At 40.3% G+C, this 24,675-nt stretch overlaps 1 protein-coding gene across 1 annotated transcript; it reads right to left on the minus strand.

Moving 5' to 3' along the window:
* Positions 1 to 4,630: 4,630 nt before the first annotated feature.
* On the minus strand, positions 4,631 to 21,724 carry Skp1 (S-phase kinase associated protein 1). The gene is made up of 6 exons (XM_020168361.2): positions 21,568 to 21,724; positions 18,717 to 18,813; positions 13,723 to 13,796; positions 8,570 to 8,713; positions 6,175 to 6,315; positions 4,631 to 5,499 (listed from the first exon to the last, which is right to left on the minus strand). Exons 2-6 carry the CDS (start codon positions 18,811 to 18,813, stop codon positions 5,464 to 5,466), a joined length of 492 nt encoding a protein of 163 aa, XP_020023950.1. The 5' UTR covers positions 21,568 to 21,724; the 3' UTR covers positions 4,631 to 5,463.
* Between the last annotated feature and the right edge of the window lie 2,951 nt (positions 21,725 to 24,675).

Consider the following 24,675-nt stretch of genomic DNA (forward strand, 5'->3'; position numbering starts at 1 on the left):
TTGTTAATGCATCATCATAGAACTTTTTTAAACATGAGAATAAAGATACTTTTTACTGAGTTTGTTTCTCAAAGCCTGACCCAAGGAATAAGCTGTTTCAGTTAACAAATCCTAACACTTTTTCTTTTCAGCAGTAACAAAACTTGGAGCTTGTCCCCTATAATGGTACACACATTCCCAAGACTTCAACCTACAAAAGGCACTGGATCCTGCTCTATCTCAGAGCTGAGGTCATGCCGGGTATAAATTCCCTTTCCAAGCTTTGTTCTTAATCCTCTGACCCCATAACTAATACAAGCCTGCCAGCTCCCTGGTGTCCTCATGAGAATCACTGAGTTGGAAACTCTCATCCATAGACACTAAAGGATACAACTGCACCGGAAACAGATGCACATGACCACTAGGTACTATTTCCTCTGAAGGCAGAAAGAAAAGACACGTTCCAAAAGTGCACATCTTATTTCAAGGAAAGCAAGCAACTGAGCTTTTGTATAACCTGATGTCACTGTAAAAACCTATAGAAAGATAATAGCATTTTTTCCTCCCAGACTGTTAAGACACTTACATTTTTCCTATTTTCCTACAAGACCTGTGACACCCGAACGATAATCCACTTTTTACATACCAGTATCCCCCATGTTAAAGTGTAACTTCTGGAGACCTATCATGAATGTGAAAGGCATAAAGCCACCTCAGTAGGTCAGCCATTACACTACAAATACTGAGCATGCAATGTCTTACAAGGGACAGTCACTGGAACACCATAAAGCAGTGTGACTTCACTGAGTTAACAGGTTTGGGATTTATGGTTAAATATGTTACAAATAAAGTCATCTTCCAAAGTAGTGTCCATTTAAAGTAGGCCGTTGGGCTGAGTATGGTACTGCATACCTGTAACCCTAGCACTTGGGAAGCTGAGGCCTGCCTGGGCTACACTGTGAGACCCTGTCTCAAGTAAATAGGCCACTGGAAGTTGTAATCCCAGACGTGCTGCTCTCTGAGAGGGTGTTAGAGGAGACCAGTCATTCTCTGGACATCTGTCCCATTTTAAAGAATTCTCTGGCTACTGGCCTAGTTTCAAAAAACATTCTAACCAGGTTTTGTGCAAGGCTGGGTTGTAGCATCTGGTCTGGTGTCTCATTTAGAGTGCACTGGACATTAAGAACAATGCACCCTTTGTGTAGCTGTGGGGAAGTCTTTGGCAACTTTGTTAGAATCAGAACAAGTCTTTAGAAAAAACCTGACTTCAAAAAAGAAATTTGAAGCCTGGTGCCAACGGCTCATGCCTGTAATCCTAGCTACTTGGGAACCTGAGATTGAAAGGATCCTGGATCAAGGCCAGCCCAGGCAAATAGTTCACAAAACCCTATCTCTAAAATAACCAGAGCAAATGGAGTTGGAGGTGTGGCTCAGGCAGAAGAATGCCTGTTTTGTAAGCACAAAGCCCTGAGTTCAAACCCCAGTCCCACCAAAAAAAAAAAATAGAATCCTCTCAAATCACACCACCTTCAACCTCATATACCACTTCACTTCCTCACAGCCAGCCAAGAACCAATGCATTTTTCTGGTTTCACAGGACAGGATGCCCTAGCCTCGCTTACCCATTCCCAGACAACTGGCAGTCTTAAGACTTTCTTGAAATACAGATCGTGATCACTCCTCTCTACTGCAGCCGCTCCTCATCTTGTGCTAAGAGGATATGGTAAGGGCTCAGCACAGCTAGCTGACTGGGGGCCTTCCCACATCTCCCAATTTGAAGGTGCTTCTCCCTTTTCTAAGAAGCCCAGTAGCCACTCTTCTGAGTTGTAACTATTTTCTGAGGGCTATGGCCAAGTTCCTTTTGGCTAGGAACCAAGCTGGCTCGTAAGTACTGCTGCCTGGCTCTGTTCAGCATGAATCTAGGGAGTCCCCAGATAAGAATGGTTTTTTACATTGCAGAAAGAAAAGGAATCAATTCCTGCAATCATTTGTAGGAGAAACAGAACAGAGGGCCATGTCAAATCCCACTTGCCAGGCTGATATAGCAAAGTAGAGGAATATAAGACCACAAACTTACAAATTACATTAAAAAAAGCCAAACAGACTTTTTTTTGAGGTTAGGAAAGTTGTGTTAGGCTCTCAAGTTTATTCATGGCTGAGTTTAATAAGGTCCTTTGAATAGAGTAGTCCACTTAAGCAGACTCTGGTTTCTGTGTTACTCCCCTAATTACAATTATGGCAATTACCTTCCTGTTCCAGATTGCAAATCCTCCTAAGGGCACCTTTTAAACTCAGGCACCTGAGCTCTCTATAAAGGGATGCCTTTGTGGATCTTTGAGAAAACATAAAAATTATAAAGTGAAACCTAATCTGCATTAAATATAGACTTGTGAAAGTGAGCTATTAAAACATAATAGCACTTCAAAACCAAGAACTTCTACAACCTAAGAATCATTACAATCCATTTCAGGGGGTATTTCCTTAGCCTACTATAGGGACCAGTTAGGAAGAGAGAAATATGCTAATGTTCAAGAATGGTGTGGTTTGCTTATAAAAGGCATTCAATGAAAAGCTTCATCCCTAGAAAAGTACCGTATTGTAGGCGGCAGTTATGCATTCTCCATTGGTACAGAGAAAACTGACACATGCCTTCAGTAGTAGCTGGCAATCATCCAAATCTGCCCAATACCTTCCTCATTCTCCTTCCAGGCAAAATGAAGGGCATTTCCTAATTAAGCCCTGAGATTAAGAAGGGGTTCCTCCCCTCATCTGTATATACCACTAGTTAGAGAATGGCCTTCGTAATTCATCATCAATAACCACTTTTCCAAACCAAGGCCACTATCAGTTCTCATCTCTAACACATGGAAACCATTCTCATTTTCATTATGCCCTAACTTGTATTTCAGGAGGACCTCTATTTCTTACATAGAAATTCATGAAGCATCAGGTGGCCAGAATAACTAATATAAAGCAGACTGCACTATACGGAAAGTAGCAGCTACTATTTTCAACTGTCCAAGGCTGTCCATGATGAGTTAAAGTCTGAAGGCAAAGAAAGGCCTTTCTGTTTGGAATGTGGGTATCTCAAAAAGTAAAAAAGTAAGAAAAATTTGAAAATTAAAAATGTCCAAGGCCACGCAGGCACTAAGCAGCAGAGACAAGACTCCAGCCTTAAGGTATAATTTTTTCATGACGTTTGTGTAGAGTAAGAGGTAAGAAGGTAAGAATGTGTTTTTGAAGACTGAGGTTTAGCTGCTATGGCTAATAGGAAAGGACCACTCAATATAAGTGAGTGCCTAAAAACTCTTGGCAGACAAGAGTAATGAGCATATAGCATGGAACAGGGAAAGAAGTGTAGGAAATGACTGGAGGGAGAAAAGAGAGGCCAGGGCCGCAGTCTACAAAACATCAAGGGAACAAAAATTACTGTATTTTCTATCCATTCTAGCTTTCTGAAAGATCTCAGTAGCCTTTAAATATGAAGTGATGTTCCTCACACTTGTCATTCTGACAACTCCTCAGCGTGATACAGATTAACAGCTAATAATAAACTGGGCTTGGTGGCTGGTGTGTACCTATAATCCCAGCTACTTGGGAGACTGAGGAAGGACTGCCTGGGCCACAAGGTCAGATTCCAAAAGGGGGAGGGGCTCATAAATAGCAGGTTCCTTACCTCCTAAAAACTGATACTTCCTTCACAAACTTAACATGGAATATGCTACTAAAGCTGGAACTTCAGTGAAGATTTGGGTTTGTCAGAACACTACCGGAGATAGTTGAGATGGGTACAGGAAATATTATAGTAGCTTCTGCAAGTAAGACAATCTAGCTTAGACTGGACTGTTACCTTCCCCCACTGAATCAGGACAAATGGAAACAAGCTTAGTTCCTGATCACAGGAGTCAACAAACTTATGAGTAAATATTTATGCTTTTTGGTCAAATACATTGTTTTATTTTTCTATCAACAATTTAAAATGTAAAAATCATTTTAAGCTCAAAAACAAACTATGGCCCAGATATGACCCACGCCATGTGTTATGGTTTGCTATCTTCTGGTATAGAAAACAAATGGAAGTTGCGGTACACTCCTGTAACCCCAGCACTTCAGAGGCAGGATGATCACTAGTTCAAGGCCAGCCTCGGTTACAATGGTTTATCTCAAAACAACAAAGATACCAAATGGGAATTATGTGGAACATAGGGACTTTATTAGTAAGGTGAATTTGGGAGATATGATGTTTAAAAAAAAAGTTACTTTTGAGTGATTACTTGTAGCATAACTCAAAGTAAATGGGAAGAGAATATAACAACATGTGAAGACAGGTAAGTTAACTAGGAAAAGGAAAAAAGGGAGCACAAGTAGGAAAGAAAAAAAAAAATCCAAATGTGTGAGCCATCTCAAGCCATCAAAAATTTTGATACCAGAGTGGGGAAGCTGGGAACACCAGCACTGAGGCACAGGTTCCAGTTAACCATACAAATGTTACTTAGAAGAGATTTGCCTAGCTATAGGTACTCTGATTATGTCTGCAGAACTAGGGCAGAAACTACCTAAGAACCTCTTCAAGCTAGACAAATGTAACCAAATTTAACCCATTTCTTCAGTGAAGAGACAAACACTCAAGTCCAAAAAAGCAAACTACAGGTTTACTACCTACTATATAATTTACTGTTTATTTAAAGTATCTTCAACTCATAATAGATGTTGCCTGAGTTTTGTCACACATTTTAATGTTAAAGGTTTAATTACTTTATTACATGCAAGTAGTGTGAATGGTTCTCCCCACATGGGAACACTGATTATAAAAAGATGACATATCACATGAATTGTCTTTTTAAATTGAAAAGCTAACACATTGTCTACTTACATTTCTCCCAAAAACCCACAAAACAGGTAGTAACTGATTCTAAACATACTCAAAGCTGTGAAGATTAAAAAAAAAAAAAAAACAGTCCTCAAGTCCAATTAAGAGCCCTGCTTCATGTAAGCTGATCAGTATCAGTGGTACATGCTTGACTCCAGGAGTCTGGAAGACATCCCAATATCCCCACTCAGACCATTAACTTCAAGTAGGCCTTTTCCAGTTTCCAACTCATGAATAAAGATAATAAAACTTTTTGCAAGTTGTTTTATTTACAATGCCAACTTTTAAAAGCTTAACTAGAGTTAACTGGACAATGAACTAGGCAGAAATTGCTTGACAGAAGAGGAAAAGTCCAAAATGCCACTTTCTACAGAGAACCCATAGTTCACTTTTATTCAGAGTAAAGAGAAAAGCTTTTGCTCATACTAGCAGAAACTCAGCCATAGGTTTGGAGTCTGTACTCAAACTACACATGCAATAAGGACAATCTTATGCTAATACAATTGATGTGCTGCTTCATTTGTCTACTGTTTGTCTAATATTAACAATTATAAACAGAGCAGTGCAACTAGTATTTGGAACAATCCTTATAGTGTTACAGTGTCAGGCACATTTCACTTTTCTTCACACCACTGGTTCTCTTTGCGTACCTAGAAGAGACAGACATAAAAGTACTTTAAGTAGTCTTTATTAAGACTTGTGTGTAAGTACTACCTCCTGATTCATCAATAGCCTATGAGGCAAGTCAGGACAGATGGAGAACTAAAAATAGCACATTAAGAGTAAACTTTCCGAATCCTTTGTCTCCCCAGGTTTTTATTCTGCCCAGCTGAAATTAGAAAAGCAAAGGCAGCAAGCTTCAGTTTCAGTCACTAAAGCTGACAAAACATATTCAATTACTTCATTCACTAATTTCAGTTTATATCCATGTCAACAAAACCTTCTAAATCCATTCATTTCCTCCCCATTCCCCAAGTTGCTCTCAAGTATTCCAGCACTCACTCATTCTTTGGGCCTGCTTTTCTAAAATCAAGTTATGTATGGCCTATACAAAAGGTCCAAGGTGCTAAAAGTAGAAACGGCTAATGAATCAGTATGAAACAGATACTTTGGTTCAAAACCTACTTTGCATATGCTTATGAAAGAGCAGTGTACTCAGACTCAAGAGACAGATCAGTAAAAGAGTATATGTATGTAGGACACAGAAAGTACCTGTTATCCATCATGTATCAAGACTCCGTGTGAGGAATTCTCTTTTCATGGCATATTAATGGGTTTCGATCTCTTGAAAAAGCATGTGATCAAAAATAAACTGTGATACCTACCTGGGCTTCCTCCTCTTCAGTAAAGTCGTTTTTGATATTGAAGGTTTTGCGAATCTCCTCAGGAGTTTTCCCCTTAATCATATTGGCAACAGTCTTGCATGTAACATCAAGCAAACCTTTTATGTCTAAGTAGTTTGCAGCCTATAAAATGATAGCTGTTTTCATTAAAGCATACTAGAGGTTTCAAACTAATTCCAGAGTTACTAACCATCTATGTCTAAGCTTAAAATGCTAGATTATTCCAGCTGCGGTGGCTCACGCTTGTAATCCTAGCTACTCAGGAGGCAGAGATCAGGAGGATTGAGGTTTGAAGCCAGCCCAGGCAAATAGCTCTCAAGACCCTATCTTGAAAAAACCCATCACAAAAAAGGGTTGGTTGGAGTGGCTCAAGGTGTAGGCCCTGAGTTCAAACCCCAGTACTGAAGAAAAAAAAAAAAAATTAAGAAAATTAACTTTAAGAAATTTTATATTCTTTAACATTCTTATCCTGACCTGAATTTCATCTTAAGGTAGAAGCTTCGTTCACTGATTTGAAACTTTTCTTCTTTTCTAATGCAGATGATTAGTGCTACCAATTTCCCTCTTAATTATTGCTTTAGCTGTATCCCAAAGATTAAGTGCTTTATGCTATTCAGTTCAAAATACTTTCTAATTTTTTTTGGTTTTTTTTTCCTCCGCCCCCCGCCCTCCTCGCCACCCCCTTGATACCCAGCAGAAACTATTTTGCCCTTATCTCTAATTTTGTTGAAGAGAGAGTATAAGCAGTAATAGGAAGGAACAACGGTTTTTGCTGGTTGAGATAAGGATAGCTATACAGGGAGCTGACTCACATTAATTTCCTGTGCATGTGTGTTACCTTCTAGGTTAATTCTTTTTGATCTAACCTTTTCTCTAGTTCCTGGTTCCCTTCTATTGGCTTCAGATGCTTTTAAGGTATCTGCTTTAGTTTCTCTGCATTGAGGGCAACAAACGCTAGCTAATTTTTTAGGTGTCTTACCTATCCTCAGACCTTCCTTGTGTGCTCTCGCTTTTATCATGTGCTCAAAGTCCAATCCCATTGTTGTGTTTGCCCTTGATCTAATGTCCACATACGAGGAAGAACATACGATTTTTGGTCTTTTGGCCCAGGCTAACCTCACTCAGAATGATGTTCCCCAATTCCATCCATACTTTCTAATTTTTTTACATTTCTTCTGTCATTGATTTTTAATTCCACTGAGGCAAGAGAACACACTTGGCATTGACTTGAATCCTTTTGAGTTGCTTTATGGCTCAGAACATGGTCAATTTGACAAGAGTATGTATTTCACTGTCATTAGATGTAATGTTCTGAATATCAATTAAAACAAGTTGGTCAATTAAGTTGAAGTCTTTTCTATCTTTACTGATTTTGTCTAATCTACTAATTACTGAAAAATAAGTATTGGAATGTCTATTATATTTGTGTATTTCTCTTCTGAGTTTTATTGGGTTTTGTTTCAACTTTCTGGAAATTGTGCATCTGGGTACAAAAATGTTTATGATTATGTCCTCCCAAAAGGAATCTTTTATCATTATGAAACAACCCTTTTTTTTTTTTTTCTTTCTTGTAGCACTGGGGTTGAAATTCAAGGCCTCCCACCTTGAGCCATTCCACCAGTCCATTTGTGTTCCCCTCCCCCCACCACCAAAATAGGGTCTCAAGGAACTATGCCCAGGCTGGCTTTGAACTGCGATCCTTCTGATCTCTGCCTCCAGAGTAGTTAGGATTATAGGCGTGAGCCACTGGCCCCCAGCTATAAAGCAACCCTCTTTAACCAATACTCTTTGCTACAATATCTACTTTCATATAGTCACTGCAGCTTTGTTTTCATTACTGTTAGCATACACTAACTTTTTCCATCTTTAAACCTAATTGTGCCTTTACATTTAAAGTGGGTTTCCTTTTCTTTAATTTATTGATTTTCTTTTTTTGTGGAACTGGGATTTGAACTCAGGGTTTCTTGCTTACGAAGTAGGCGCTCTACTACTTGAGCCACACCTCCAGCCCATTTTGCTTGGGTTCTTTTGGAGATGGGGGTCTCACGAACTATTTGCTCAGGATGGTCTTGAACTATGATCCTCCCAATCTCAGCTTCCTGAGTAGATAGGATTACAGGTGTTGAGCCATCAGTGCCGGCTTAAAGTGGGTTTCATATAGAGGGCACAGCTGAGTCTTGCTTTTTTATCTGATCTGACATCTGTCTTTTAACTGGTGCTTGAACCATTTGCAATTACTGTGATTACTAATATGTGGATTTAAATATAGCATTACATTTGAGTTCAGAACATTACAATTCAGTAACACTGCTTTCATCCAACCCAACTCTATAAGTGGTAAAGATTCTGGAAAAGAACTAGCTTATAATAAACATACCAAAATAAGTTCAAAAAGTGTTCCTTGGTCAACTTTCAGGAATTCTTGGTCCCAAACAGGTATATCGTCTGTTCGCTTTTCTTTGTTCTCATCATCTTCAGGAGGAGGAGGGTCATCCTTGTGGTGGGTGCACCACTGAATGACCTGCAACAACAAAATCGAAAAATTCTTCTGTGGTGCTTTGTTACAAAATACTCATTCCACAGCTGGGCCAACATTATTCCTGCACTGAGATAAAAACTAGCTAGAGGCTGACTTGAATAAAGTGAATAGACAAGCTTGAAAAGCAAGCACAAAGCTGTAAGAATCAATCTTTACAACCCTAATGGTTGACCAGATTAAAAACTTCTGTGTCAGGAGCTGGTGGCTCATGCCTGTAATCCTACCTACTTGGGAGATCAGAAGGACTGTCATTCCAAACCAGTCAGGACAGAGACCTTAACTCGAAAATACCCAACACAAAAAAGGGCTGGTGGAAGAGCTCAAAATGGTAGAGCACCTGCCTAGCAAGGATTAGGTCCTCAGTTCAAACCCCAGTACCACGCCCCCTCCCCCTCCCGGAAACAAACAAACAAACAAAAAAACCAAAAAAACTTCTGTGGGTTGGACATGATGGCATACACCTGCAAACCTGGCACTCAGAAGGCTGAGGCAGGAGGATTATGAGTTCCAGGCCAGTCTGGACTATACAGCAAGACTCTGTCTTTAAAAAAAAAAAAAAAAACATGAAGTCAGATAGGATAATGACTGGAAGAGAACTGCAACAATGGACTAGCCTATAGAATATAAAACCTTAAAAATCACTACAGAACCAGGCATGGTAGTACATGTCTATAATCTCAGGATTCAGGAAGCTGAGGCAGGAGGATCATGTGGTCAAGTCCAGCCTATCAGACACTGTCTCCAAAAAACAAAAATACTACAAAGAAATGACTTAGACATATATAAGCAATTACAAAAGAAATCTTAACAGTCATGCTCAGCCTTACTAGATGCAAAACTAACACTATGGTCAGATACTACTATAGTTGGGGAAAAAAATTAAGATTCTGATACTAGTTGCTGGCAACTGGATGAAGAAAACCTGAATTCTTCTTTTACAGAGAATAAATTAGTTTAACTCCCTAAACTGAATATGGGCATTTCATTATAACCAAGAAAAAAAAAAAAAAACGCCATATATTAGTAAGACTATTTGGTGTAGGAATAAAGAAGGAAAAGCCCATTATGTTTTCTTAGTATAGTTGAATACCTACCTTATAGCAAAACTTCAGAGAACTGACTAGCCATAGTATGTATAGCAGCTAAAACTAAAATCAATACTTCAATTATTAAGGTGCAGAATCTAGGAATTACATAGGTATTTGTTGTATAATTATTTCAATTTTTCTGTATCTTCAAATTTTGTCATAGTAAAATGTTAGGGGAATAAACAATGCTAAGAGAAAATGACACAGTTCAGAAATTATACTGTCAGGCCCCAAAAAATGAAAGTTTTTTTTTTTTTTTTTTAAAGGGAAAAGCCAGCTGGGTGAGGTGGCTCCTGCCCATAATCTCAGCTATGCAGAAGGCACAGGTAGGAGGATTATAGAGCAAAGTCTGCTCAAAAAATAACTAAAGCAAAAAGGGCTGGTGGAGTGGCAGGAGTTCCTGCCTGGCAAGCATAAGGCCTTCACTTCAAACTCCTGTACCACAAAAAATCCCAGTACCACCAAAAAAACGAACAAAAAGCCAAACTAACATCGATTATTACTGGACTTGGGAGTTTCTGGTCAGATGAAACAAGATGGGAGATCTTATTATATACTTTCAGTTTTTGATCATGTGATTATTATTCAAATATGTTACATACTCAATGCAAGTAATTTTTTAAAAAACCTTCACATTCTGAAAAGTATTCCTACTTTACCCAGCCTATTAACTCTGACCTTATCTGCCATCTCTCTGTTTGGTCACTCTTTTGTAGCTCCCACACTTGCCTCTCTTGCCTTTCCTCAAAAGAAAAGGGCATGTGCTCTTGTCTTCATGTCAACTGCACTTGCTCCCACTGCCCAGAATCTTTTTCCTCAATCTTTGCATCTTTGTTTAAGTTCATCTTCTCAGGAAAACATTTCCCAATCATCTTTATTTTAAAAACAGCTAACCCTCCACCGACCAACTCCCTGGTATCCCCTTCACTCTCTATTCCCCATGGCTCTTCCATCTGACCTATTTTGCATGTTGTAGGTTTCCCCTTAGAATGTACACTTACGGGCAGAGATTTTTTATTTCGTTTATTTCACTGCCGTATCCCAGCACCCAGAAGGTACTTGACTCTGAACGACTGAAGCAGAAGTTCTTTTAGAAGCATTTTATATTCATTTTACATTAAGAGTATGTCAATTAGAAGGCAATAGTCAGAATTTATAAGAAATGAGATCTAAGTAAAATACCACGAATTACTTAAGATAAGCACACTGATAGAACGTTTACATCTACCCTATCTGAAAATGACAAAAAAGGGCCTGGCTCAAGTGGTAGACACCCATGCCTACCAAGCACCAGAGCCCTGAATTCAAACCCCAGAACTGCAAAAAAAAAAAAAAAAAGAAGCCCACTAAACTGCATACTTACACTTAAGATGGTAAACTTGTTAACATGTATTTTACAGGCAGGCACTCTACCACTTGAGAATCTTTTTAGAAGCCCATTAGACTACAACATGGGTGAATCCTCAAAACACTGTGCTAAATGAAGTAAGCCAAACAAAAGAACATTCTATGGCTCCATGTATGAAGCACCCAGAATAGCCAAATTCACACAGATAAAAAATAGTCATTATGAGGAGCTCCTCCAGATGAGGGGATGTGATGAGGAGTTACCATTTAATGGGTACAAAATTTTAGTGTGGGATGACAAAGTTCTAGAGATGGTTATTCGTGAAAGTTGCCCAACACGGTTAATGGTACACTTTAAAAAGTTAAAAATAATATTGTTTTATATATTTTGTCACCATTTTTTAAAAAGTCCATTAGAAATATAGTCAAATGAAACAGAAAATTGACTAATAACACAAGTAAAAAATGTTCAGGCTTTGAGAATCATTTTTTATCCAGTCTAAGGAGATTAATAGCCAATGTTGATTAGAGTACAGAAAAACAGTGCAGCTTCAATTCATGCAAGAGTCAAGTTCTTAAAAGAAAGCATAAGTACACATGTACGTAAACGCAAAAATGATACCTGTTGAACCTATTCCAGGAATGGGGGTAAAGGAGGAGAAGTAAAGGAGAGCAGTGGAGGGGGTGATATATTTGATACATTGGCTTTTGTAAATGCCACAATGTGCCCTCACCCAACACAATTAAAAAACAAAAAAAAGCAGCCAGGCTCCGGTGGCTCATGCCAATGCCTGTAATCTTAGCTACTCAGGAGGAAGAGATCAGGACGACTGCAGTTCAAAACCACCCAGGCAAATAGTTTGCAAGACCCTATCTCGAAAACACCTAACATACAAAAAAAGGGCTGGTGGAGTGCCTCAAGGTATAGGCCCTGAGTTCAAGCCCCAGTACTGCAAAATAAACAGCATAACATGAAACTGCATACGGTCAATGACTTCTGAAAAATTGTAGGAAGAAGCAAACTGGAGCTGAATGAACATCTCCATCTGTATGTCTGGCCAGCTTTTACCCCAATGGATATTTCAAAAAAAAAAAGGCTACTATTTTCTTTAGCGTGAGCATATAATTAAATAGCTTGCTTGTGTGTTAAGGAATCATGTGTCCTGCAACACTAAAATCCTAATAAAGGGAATTCCTCACGCTTACACACGAGGTAAGGCAATCAACAACAACAAAACACACCAAAAACATATCTTTTAGTTTCGAGCTCCTGTTGGGACACAGTAATACAAAGATGAACAATTTTTCTTTTTGCTAAACACATATCATACTCAAAGTTAACAGGGACAGTAGTGGGAATGAATTGTTAAATATTCCTTTGCTTTTTACTTTACCCATCTCAAAAATAAAAACCTAAGGAAGATAGTCATGATTCAATCCCATGGTGTTCTGTGTCTACAAAAAACAATTTAGTAATATTTATAAAAATTTAGGTGCATAAACCATCCTGTGACCCAAATATTTTATATCATAGAGAAGTGCTCACATAGGAGTACCAAATGTAGAAATCTTTCTATCAGTAGAAGCACATGTGCTCAGCATGTGCAAGGTCCCAGGCTTATCACTGAATCTTTGATTCTCAATGACAAAGGTGAACCTTGATAATGAAGCAAACAGAACTCTTTTCTGTATACTACTGTTTAAGAACATCCAAGTGTCACTCAGATAACTGTTGAACTCTCGGGATGGCAGAGTGACTGAAGTGGTAGAGCACAAGGTCTGGCATTTATATCCCAGTACTGCTCCTCCCCCCCTCGAAAAAATCAAATATAAAAGTAATTTTAAGCAGCAAGTTTTAGTACGTTGTTGAATACTTATCAGTGTTTTAAAGAGAATGGACTTAGCTGACATCAGCTAAAATACTGATGTATATACCTCAATAAAATCTATACCAGAGTAAGTGTAGCTAACAAATATATAGTCTAAAAAAAGTTACCTACTCTTTCCTATTTCAAGATTAGAAATACCACGATAGATTCGGAATTACTCATCCACACAAAGGAACAATGGAAGCACGTAAAAGCTTAAAAACTGAGTTCATTTAAGAGTCTAGCCAGGCGTGAAGATGCAAGCCTAAAATTACAACACCCAACACCCAGGAGGCTGAAACAGGAGATCTTGAGTTCAAGACCAGCCTAACTACATAGTGAGTTTCTGTCTCAAAAAAAAAAAAAAGAAAGAAAAGAAAAGAAGGGTAAGCGTCAGTGGCTCACACCTGTAATCCTAGCGATTTAGGACAGAGATCAGGAGGATCCTGGTTCAAAGCCAATCCTGGGCAAACAGTTCATAAGCCCTATCTCGAAAACACCCATCACAAAAAGGGGCTGGTGGAGTGGCTGGAGGTGTAGGCACTGAGTTCAAGCCCCAGTACCATACAACTCTTAAAAATTAAACCTTTTTAAGACCTTACCTAGGACTGGGGGTGTAGCTCAGTGATAGAACATGTGTTTAGCATGCTTGAGAGCACCAAAAAAATAAATAAATAAAAGACTTTACCTTTTTTAATATTGCTGCATTAACATTTGGTAGAGGAACTGGGTCATCATCTCCTTCATCATCCATTCCCAAATCTAAGAAAACCAGAAGAGAATGGCCATCATTTCTCAACTCCATTGTAATGCTTATACCAACTAGCCTAGGTCTCCAGCAAGTACTGTAAGACATCCTGTCTGGATGAAAATTAAAACTATTTTACTTAGAACGGTTTATCTTAGAGCATTTAAAATCAGTGGTTCCTAACAATGGGTTCTTGACCCACCCAAAACTCTTAAGTTATGAGTAGATAAATATAGGAACAGTATATAAAGGGAGCTCTTAATTAGAAGGAAAATAAGTATGGTTAAATGACTAGACAGTCATCTGGAAAAATATTAGAAGTATTAAAGCTGGACCCTTATCCTACTATTTATACCAAATTATCTAAATGGACTGCATTTAGAAAGCGAAGCAATGAAAAGTGTTCCCAGTAATAAAATCCAAATCTATTCAAATCTGAAGACCAATGATGTACATACACACATGCATGCAGCCACTGACAAAAACAAAGCTGACAGCTCCATACATACTAGTATGATCTCAAGGTAAGTTTTTAAAAACTAGGTATAAAAAGACAGATGTCATCTGAATAAAAATGAGAATATGCTTATGTATTAGTCTAAAATATTTCCAGGACACTTAGCAGTATTATGTCTAGGGAAGCTAAAGACAATATGAGTTGATGTTCAATCTATCCATCTACCCATCCAAGGTCTCACTAGTTCCAGACTGACCTGGGAAGGTAGCCCAGGCTGACCACGAACTCCTAATTCTCCAGCTTCAGCCTCATGAATGCTAGGATTACAGGCATGCACCATCATACCCAGTTGATATACTTATTTTCAACACACACACCCTTGACATGTTGCTTATCATGCCCTTATTACTCTATAAGTTTCTCTTTACCAGAAAGGTCTAACTTTCAACTTTTCAAAATGGTTGATGAATCCTAAAGAGAAATTCATCCATATTATTTAAAAATTCTGAATAAAAACAGTTTTTAAACCAAATGGATCTATCCATTAGCTTCTAAACTAAAGAAGAGCTGCCTCATAAAGTTACTTAATAGTTATCAAGTACCAAAATTAGAGGCCAAAAGTTACTACAATAATGTATTGCTTACAGAAGACTATCAGTGATGCAGACATGGCTAACGCTGAGTCACACATTTAAGTCCGTAACATATACCAGATGCCGTTGTTGGCAGTAGAAATCAGCTATAAATACAGAAGCATGGGAGGAACTGTTGCAATTTGAGAATGTCTCTTTGCTGAGATATCATTCTAGTAAAATCCTAAAAGAGGAGAAAACACTTAAGTGGAGAAAATAGCAAATGCAAAGGTCTTCTCATAGGAGCGTCTGGCATGTTCCAAAAACACTAAGGGCTGGATGCAATGTGCATCTGTAGTCTCAGCTATACAAGAGGCTGAGGCAGAAGAATCACAAATTCAAGAGTAGCCTGGGCTACATAGTGAGACTCTCTAGGGGGAGAAGGAAAAAAATGTCTAATAATGTGCCAGCAAAAGAAAAGTAAAATGAAAGGAGTCAGGGAAGATTAATGTTTATGGAGTGAGAAGGATGGCACTGACCAATAGTAAAATGAAGGATGTCAGAGGAACTGTTACTTTTAGAAAGGGATCAGAGCTCTGGTTTCATAAATTTGAGTTATCCATTAGATATCCAAAGATGGTTGCATATGGAAGTCTAGAAATAAGAGATCAGAATTGTAGATAAGTTTTGGAAATTAGTATGAGATGTTTATAATGCTATGCGTCTATAAGCAAAAGGACGAATGCATACAGATATAATAGAGATCTAATGAGCGTGCCCTAAGGAACTACAGTCTTTAAAGATTGGAGACAGAAGGCTAAGAGTGAAGTAAGTAGTAAGTGAAGTATCCTAGAAGCCAAGTGAGAAGTGAATGAAGCGTCAAATACTGTCAATAAGTCAAAAATACAGACAATGCACTTGACCATTTCACCACAAGGTGGTCGTGTGGTTTTATAAAGCAGTTCCAGTGGAGTGGAAAAAGAGTAGATCCAGAAAGAATTTGATTCATCTTATCCTGTATGGATGGATTCACTCATCTCCCCTCTCCAACTTCCCATCAATACTTGTTCCTGATCCCATCTCAGCTTAGAGTAAAACTGTAAAATGACTGTCTTGAGTTTCATTTGAATCAAGTCATTTATGTTTTTCCTGAACAAGTATGAAATAATTTTAATCAAGCAAGAGGAAAAGTTACACTGTAAAATATGTGTTTGGGGAAATAATACATTCAGGAACAACACAGACAACCAGCTTGTTTAGATTCAAATGTTATTTGGAATTACGCTTAATTAAGTCACATTAAAATTAAGGTCCTTGTTGTTATAAAGAATTGCCTGTCTACCATTTAAAATGATGTGCACTATGTTTTTGCTTTTATAATAAATACACAAGTAGCAACAGTCATTCCTTTAAGCTATCTACTTTCAGGGACTTCTGAAAGACACCTGTATCCTGATACCACACCCTGGACCTGAACAAATAAGCCAATCAGCATGTACACATGCCAAGATTTTCAATTCTGATTTTCCTGTGTTAAAAGGATTTTATTTTGTTTTCTACGTCACATGAAACTCTAACCAGAGACAATGCAGATGGCAAAACAAGGATAGCAGTTAAGTTGCCAAATTCAAAAGACTCCAGTCCTTAAGAAGTTAGACTCCTACATAAGAACATGGGTACTGAAGATAAAACCATTCACCTTTTATCCTCAAAGGATACAAAGGGAAAGGATCATTTAACTCTTGTTATCCATCAGTCCACTTGCTTTAGTGATCAAAGTTGGCATGAAAACCTTCAAGGAGCCCTATGTCCTTAAAATTGGCAAATGCTTCTTTGAAGCAGCACAGGACAGATTAGTATGAGGCACCAACTAAGATAAAAGAACATTTCCACTGCCAAAGCCAAATATTCAGGCAGCAATTTTGCTATCACTTTCTAAATCTTTTTAGATAAAGCCTTACTCACCACCCACCTTTAGAGATACTTGGATTGTTTTCACACTCTTTGTTACCATACTTCTTCATTCAATAGTCACTTGATGAACAGTGACTGTGGAATATACCAAGGGGTTTAAAACTTAATAGACGTTCTCTATGTAAGTTACCAGGATACAGGATGCATGTACCACGAATGGTACCAACTATCCAAAAGGTTGTGTTCACCTTTTTATCAGACAACAAGTCATTTACTTAAAAAACAGAAGACACACCCCTCTGTGATTCGGTTTCTGCTTCTACCAAACCAAAAAATCTGCATTAAAAGTCCTCTATTTTATCTAATATGAAATCCTAAGTGACTAATCCATAATATATGAATCTGGCAGTCACTTGTCACCTAGAAATGCTCCCTCTTCCCTGCTTCATATATCCTACACCACTGATTGTCCAATTCTGACTTCTATGTTCTTGACACCCCAACCTTGCCCTAACCTCATCTTCTAGAATTATACTTTCATAACTCACTGTGCAAGGCAAGTCTTCATCTAGCTTTCTACGACTCGGGGGGCAAAATCCACATACCCAATTGCCTAGCAGATTGCTACACATGCTCAAAATCATTTTCTTTTTCATTTACCTCAAACTCATTTACAGCTCTGCCAACCCCAGTATTAAAATCCTATTCCATCCCAACAAATCTCCACTATGGACTTCAATTTTACTTTTCCTTAATTAATCCTATTTCACCTCAGCATGAGCTCCCAAAACACCTTAATTTTACTAGATTTTACACATATATCACCTCACTAGTACTGCACACTGTAGAAAACAGAAGGAACACCAGCCAATATGCTCCCACAGCACCACCTGGCACAAAACTTTACTAATGCAATAATTACACCAAGTGACAGTTTGCTTTGTTTAGTGTCTGGCTCCCTTCCCGTTTATGAATTCTTAAACACCAAAGAGCATATCTTATCTTCCTTCTTTTCACCAGCATATAGTTCATCTTTGACACATAACCCTTCTGGAGTTTTGTTTTGTTTTTTTTTTGAGACGGGCCTTGCTAGGTAGCCCAGGCTGGCCTCCAACTCAAGATCCTCCAGCCTCAGCCTCCCTTTGGCCTTTTCCTCTTTCATTATTTAAAAGCTACAGACCTTTCGTGTTTAAGAACACTTTTTTTTTTTTTGGCACTACTGGAGTTTGAACTCAGAGCCTTGAGCTTGCTAGGTAGGTGCTCTACCACTTGAGCCACACCTCTGGCTCTAAAAAAAAAACTTGTGATTTTTTTTTCCCCTCATCAATTTTAGACACTAATTTGTAGGTCTCCTATGTACTATTAATGTCCACCAGCCCACTGTAACACTAAGAAAAGTTCCATGTTAACTAGTAAGGTTTTAAAGTTTCAGGACCTGTTTTCTTACCTCACTTTGTCATGCTGCAAAATGGGATGGCAAAATTGACAAACAGCTGCCTAGCGAGCATGTGGTCCTGAGTTCAAACCCCATACCAGGGGAAAAAAAAAAAAAAAGGACAAAAGGGAAAGCTTGTTCAAAAAAGAAGTCACGTACACACTCTACAAAGCTTACTCCCTCCACTGAAACAAGATGCTTTATATACCTGCTGTATAGCAAGAAAACCTTTTATCAAAAGCTTTAATTTTTGTCACTAGAAAACATAAATCCAAATTTACTTGAAACAGAAATGGGCCATTATCTGAAGCTTGGAAATTACTTCACTCTTATAGTTTTACCCATCTAATACAGGGGAAAAAGTTCACTAATTCAAATAGTACAGAAAGGATGGCCTGAATCAGAACAATGCAGCTTATACTTCAAAGAAAATGCAAATTTTACCCTCTCATAAAATTGAGGTTTGTGATAAACTGTGGCTTATATAAATACAGTAAGTTGTCTCAAATTACTCATTTCTTTCCTGTTCCTTCCACCCATGTTTTCTATAACTTACCTTCCAACATGGTCTTGATGGTCACAGATTGTTTGGCAATTTCTACATCGACTTCAAATATCTCTCCATCAGAACTCTGCAACTTAATTGAAGGCATCTAAAAAAGGTATATTGAATGTGAAACTTAAATAACTATTAGTGCTACATGACATTTCATCAACTACTAATTTAGTAACTATAAAGCCCTAAGGACTTACAATACATAATCCTGTAAAACAGTATTACAAGTAGTTCTTCAGACTAGCCTATAAATACTCTCATACATCTTTTTTTTTCCAAAGTAGGACTCCTAACAGAAGCTTTTAAAGTCTACCTTACTGAACTCATTATTAGTATGAATTTAAGAGTTATATTCTATACCTTTGCTTAGAATAAAATATACTTATTTGCTTCCTGCCGGCCTGTCTGCTCCAGAAAAGATACTCAAATTATTCAAATATGACCACTCCATTTGAATATTAACCACCAAAAATAACCACCTGCAAACCTAAGGGAGGTCAGTTCAAAATAAACAAAGCTACCAAATGAAGTGGTAACTTCCTCACAGAAAGACCAAATGAGTTCAGATCCAAAGAGTAGATCAGGATATGCTCATTCTGAGCCAATCCAAGACCATATACAAGAGAATAAAAGGGCTTAAGTATGAGCAGATGTCAATACAATTCCCTAAAACTCATAAGGGGCTTATATTTTGCAGTCCTTTTTATCTTTCACTTTATTTTTCATTATTCACCGTCCAGGTGACTAACTCTGAGATCTTCTTATAAGCTCTGCATAAAAATAACCTGCCACTTGCTTTTAAAAAACCATTTATTAATTCAGATAAAATTATGCGTCATTAGGAAAAAGATCTCTCTTCCATGAAGGTAAGCAATTAACTTCAAAGGTCCTGAATTCCGACCCAAAAAAAAAAAAAAAAAAAAAAAACACCTAAAACTGAAAGTTCTAAACCAGCAATTTCTTCAGATTCTCCCACTACCCCAAGAAAAGCAATAAAACCTGACTGTAAAAATTAAGTCACAATCTCTTTAAAATTCATTCACATGGTTTCTTGGCCTTTTGGCTAAGATCAAGTATGGTATGTTTTTATCCATTTAATAAAGTTCATATTTACTAAAGCCCCATGTTTCTGAGGTATTCACAACTCTGTGATGTTACCAAACTTAAGCTTTATAGGTGGGTTGTAGGAAAAAAAAAAAATAGAATGAATTTCCAGAAAGGTGCAGAGTTTACCATTTAAAACATTTATTGCACCCATTTTAGGTTCAAAGACTTTAAGACCCACTGTATCATTTAAAATATTCATTTAGCCTTCCTGAGAAAACTGTTCCTATCCCCCCACAAACAAGCTGTTGAAGGAAGCAAAAAGGTAAAGCATATTTTACAATCAGCAACTGAAGTATTCAGCTCTCACTTATCCATGGTCGGTGAGAATCAAATTTCACTCTTTAGCTCACAAACATGTCTGCTTCTCCATGTTACTTACTGCTTTCTATTAATGTAGTTGTACTGCTCAATGGAGAAAGGAGCAGAGCAGCAGACCCTCCGTGTGACAAGGCAACAAAAGGCAGCCCGAAGGAAAATATTTCAGTGAGCTTAATTTTTAATTACAAGCTTTTTGTACTCCATAATACTGAAATGAACATTCCAGAACACAACGGTGCAGTTGGTGAAATTACTTTAAAAGCAAAACGTCCATTTCACATTTCCTTGAAATAATTCACAATAAATAATATGCTTAGTCATAGTCAAATTCAGGTATCAGGTTACTCCTAAGGGAGCCAGGATGTTATTAAATAACAGGGAGACAATCGGTTAATCTGTAATTCGATGCACGCTGTAATCCTAGACTTAACACTCGAAAACTTTTAGTGTTAAATGAGAATTAAGTGTAAAAATTTTAAGTAATAATGGATGAGATTATGATTTGACATGCTTTCCAAAAACATTTCTTCAACTCTTTAGGCTCCTATAACTGGAAATGAATAACCCTCCAAGGATGGCATAAACTCTTGTATCGCATCATACAACTTATTAATAAAAAAAAAAACCCTAAGTTTCAAGTGACGTGAAATTCTGACATCTGTTTTAGACTACAGGATGGAGGAGATTGCATCGTTCTACGCCACAGATAAATTCTTCCTGTGACACTGACGAAAAACGCATGCCCCTCAACCCCAAACCTGAAGTCTCCATCGAAAGAGGAACCACAGCAGGTGAGCATTCCATCCCTTCACAAAGTACAGCCTCCTCAAGTTTTAGAGAGTCGGGGCTCCTAAGCCATACACAACGGCGATGGCATCTGCTATTACGATACTTATTTCGGCGGCTGCGGGCCGCGGAGAAACATTGCAGAAGCATTCGCAGAAAGCAGGCTGCTGTCTGCAGAGCCTCGGCGGCAGCACGGTTACGACGGTAGCGAGTGACGCCACAAACAGGGCAGAGAGAGGAAGGGAGCCAAGAATCCAGCCGACTACCACGCCAGCCTCCCGCCCAGCCACCACCACCACCACCACCACCACCGGGCCCGCGCCCACGCCCGCGGGCCGTGGATCCCCACTCCAGTACGCCGCCACCCCCTCCCTGGTGCCCGGGCCTTGCAACCGAGCCCCGCGCCGGCCGACGCTGGCCGCAGCACAGGACAGCCGCCCGGGACCGGGACTCTCACCCCCCGGCGCCGTGAGGACGCGCGGCCTGGGCGAACCGAGCGCACAGTGGGCGAACGGAGTCGGCCATGGGTTCCACCTTGCCTGAGGCGAGGCCAGGCCGGGCCCAGTGGCCGCCCGCCTCGCGCCACTCAGCCCACCATCAGGATGCCGCGGCCCCTTCCAGCTCGTGGACGGCTACTCACGGTGTTTGGTCTTAAGGAGACGGACGGCAGGAGGCTGACGGAAGCGGCGCAGAGTGCGCGCCAAGCAGAAGAGAAAGGCGAGAACAAGGCAACTACCGCGACGCCGCCCGCGGCGTCAGCTTTTATAGGGACGGGCGCGGGCGCCGAGGACCCCGGGACCCGCGGCGTCACACAGCCGGCTGGGCTGGCCACCGACAACGCCTGACGGCAGCCGAGCACGGCGGGGCGGGCCGAGGGCACCGGTGGGGTCGACCGGCGAGAGGTGGCGAGGCGGCGGGCAGAGGAGGGGCTTCCGCCATACCCCGCCCTCGAGAGTGTGACCCTCTCCCTCAAAGCGGGCGCCGGCACCGACTGAGATACCAACGCGTCCCGGAAGGGTCTTTCAGGCAGGGGCTGTCCTGAGCGGAGTGAAAGACCCCACTGAAAAGCCTGGAAACAACAAACAACAAAAAGGGGTGTGGATTGTGGAGGTGTGGCGTGCTCTGTGTGTTTCGCTGAACGGATCCTTCCTGCCCTGCCCTGCCCTCACTCTCCCACACTAACCCCACGAGGTGAAATATCAGTCTTTTCCTGTTTACAGAGAGGGAACGGGCTCCAAACGCTTAAGCAGCAGAGGCAGGACCTGAACCTGACTCCACAGTTTGATGTTCTCAGCCTTTATTTCCCACCCTTGAGTTCTGAATCGGCTTTTAGGTCACAAATAACCCTTGTGGCAGGGAAATCTCACGTCTTGAGAGAAGGCATCTGTGTAGCAGTGAGGATCCACTCTTTCAGTAAACAGGCATGGGACACATGGTGCTGGGACTCCAGCAGGGAGCCAGGGAGCCAGGCCCCAGCCTGGTCAGAACTCTTATATGGGCCGCTCCCGGAAGGCTGTGATACAGTGAATAGGATGAACCAGCTCTAAAGGAAAGAGAAAGCCCCCACCTCACCTGACCTCTGTTAGAGATTGTGCAACTACCCAGCCCTGCCCTGTTCTGCCGCGTTACCATGTCCTCCCTAGGAGGCTAAGGCGCCTGGCTCACCTAGTCAGCAGACACCTGATGGTATTCCTGACACCAGGAAGACAAAAGACACTTGCACACCAATGCTCCATAAAGAAACCAGAGACCTACAGCCCCGCTAGAATGGGACTGGGCTGAGCAGCTCCTTGGGTTACCAGGTTTTTGTCTGCAAGCAGTGGTATCCAGTGTCTGCCAGGTGCCACAGCTGATGACAGAAGATGAAAGGCCCTGAGCGCTCATGCTTTTTTTTCCTGCAGCATGGCTCTGCCCTTTGTAGCTCCAGTTTCAGGCCTTCTAGGCCAGGCACACTGGGTGGCCTTTGCTTCCCAAGGCATACAGGCTGGCCCTTTATAAATCTGCTGCGCATCCTAAGCAGGACTGGGCAGTACCATGTCACACAGCTAGCCTGATGATCCAGCACAGGGCCTGGCACAAAGTAAATGTTTTTCCAAATGTCTGAGAAACCTCAGTATTAGAATCATCAAGCAGAAGCTTGCTTTAAAAATGGAGATTTGGGGGCTGGGCTGTAGCTTAATGGGAGATCACATGCTTAGCCCTGGTTCCAATTCTCCCCACCCTGAGATTTCACTTACTTTTATTTAAGGTACAGATTACCCCGGGAATGATACACAAAATAGTTGCCTTAGGGGAAGGAAACTAGGTGGCTGGGTACAGAGGGTAGGGTGATTTTTTTCACTGTATGCTCTTTCTGCCTTTTGTATATCAATCCACATGAATATATTACACATTCAAATTTTAATTCCAAGAAATTGGACAGCCAGGTGACAGTGACTCATGCCTGTAATCCTAGCTCAGGAGGCAGAGATCAGGAGGACAGTGATTTGAAGCCAGCCCAGGCAAATAGTTCCTGGGACCCTATCTTGAAAATAACCCAAAAAAGAGCTAGTGGGTTGGCTCAGGTGGTAGAGTGCCTGCCTAGCAAGCCTGTAGGTCCTTAGTTCAAACCCCAGTCCCACAAAGAAAAAGGACATAGCAGAGCAACTCCTCTGCTACAATCTATTGAAAGCTCTCAACACAAAAGTTTGTAATAAAATTTTTTTAAGTAAATAAATATAATAAATTGGCCTCAAGTCAAGAAAAGGCAGATTTCTGGGTCTACTTTCAATCAAATAGCCTAACTCCCTGGGAACAGGTTTCTCTGCCTTTTAAGTGAGTTCTCCTGGAGTAATTCTTCAGCCCCTCTTTAGTAGGGGCTCAGGGATGAAGCACTGCTAAGGAGGAACAAGCAGCATTTGTCAGAGGTGACTGGTTAAGTTCCAGGGTTCCCTCCCTGGAACCCTCCACTCTAGAGACCAGATTGGTTGCAGGACTGTGAAGTACAGGCTGGGAATGACTTATCCGCCCCCTTTTGTCCATAATTGCCAGCCCAGGTCAGAAAGAACTGACCCACAGAGTCCCCTTGGTGTGTGGGGGGGTGCTGAGGGGAGGGAGATGCCCCTGGCTCCAGAGCCCTGCAGGCTGAGGTCTTATCCTTACTTCAGTCACCCCACACACCATGCAGTCAAAACCCCTTGTTCTACAGAGGAAGGAAACAAAACCAAATAGACTTTCCCAGTACCAGTCACTGAAAAGCAGATTTGAGGCTCCAAGCACTATGGCCCAGATACTGAATCTTAGTTCCAGAAAGTCCAGGAACATTTTCTGATTTACACTTGTTTCCAGCATTACTACCTCCACGGAAACTAAATGCCTGGGATTCAAGCAGTCCATATGGAAAACTCTGGTTGTTATGGTGAATTTATTTCCAAAGATGAGCCCCCTTTGTAAATGGATCTTCATCACTGTCAGAGATTCACAGGATTCCTACAAGGAACAACCCCCACAGTGCAGTGCACCAAAAAGGGGGCTTTGTAGCTCAGAAGTCAGTTCACATTCCTTTTTCAGGCATTCACCATAGAACAGACTCTGGACTCTGGATGTGTGTTCCAGCCCAGAGGATAGTGTGTGAGCTAAGAAGTTATCCAGTCTGCTTGGTCAAAGATCTCCAGGCTGCAGCCTGCTGTCACCTCTCTGCCCTGTTTCCCTGTTAGGAACTTTTGAATCAGACCATCTGCCTCTGTTCTATGATCATAGCTGAATTACT

Source organism: Castor canadensis, chromosome 16 (genome assembly GCF_047511655.1).
Source record: "Castor canadensis chromosome 16, mCasCan1.hap1v2, whole genome shotgun sequence".
NCBI classification, from domain to species: domain Eukaryota; kingdom Metazoa; phylum Chordata; class Mammalia; order Rodentia; family Castoridae; genus Castor; species Castor canadensis.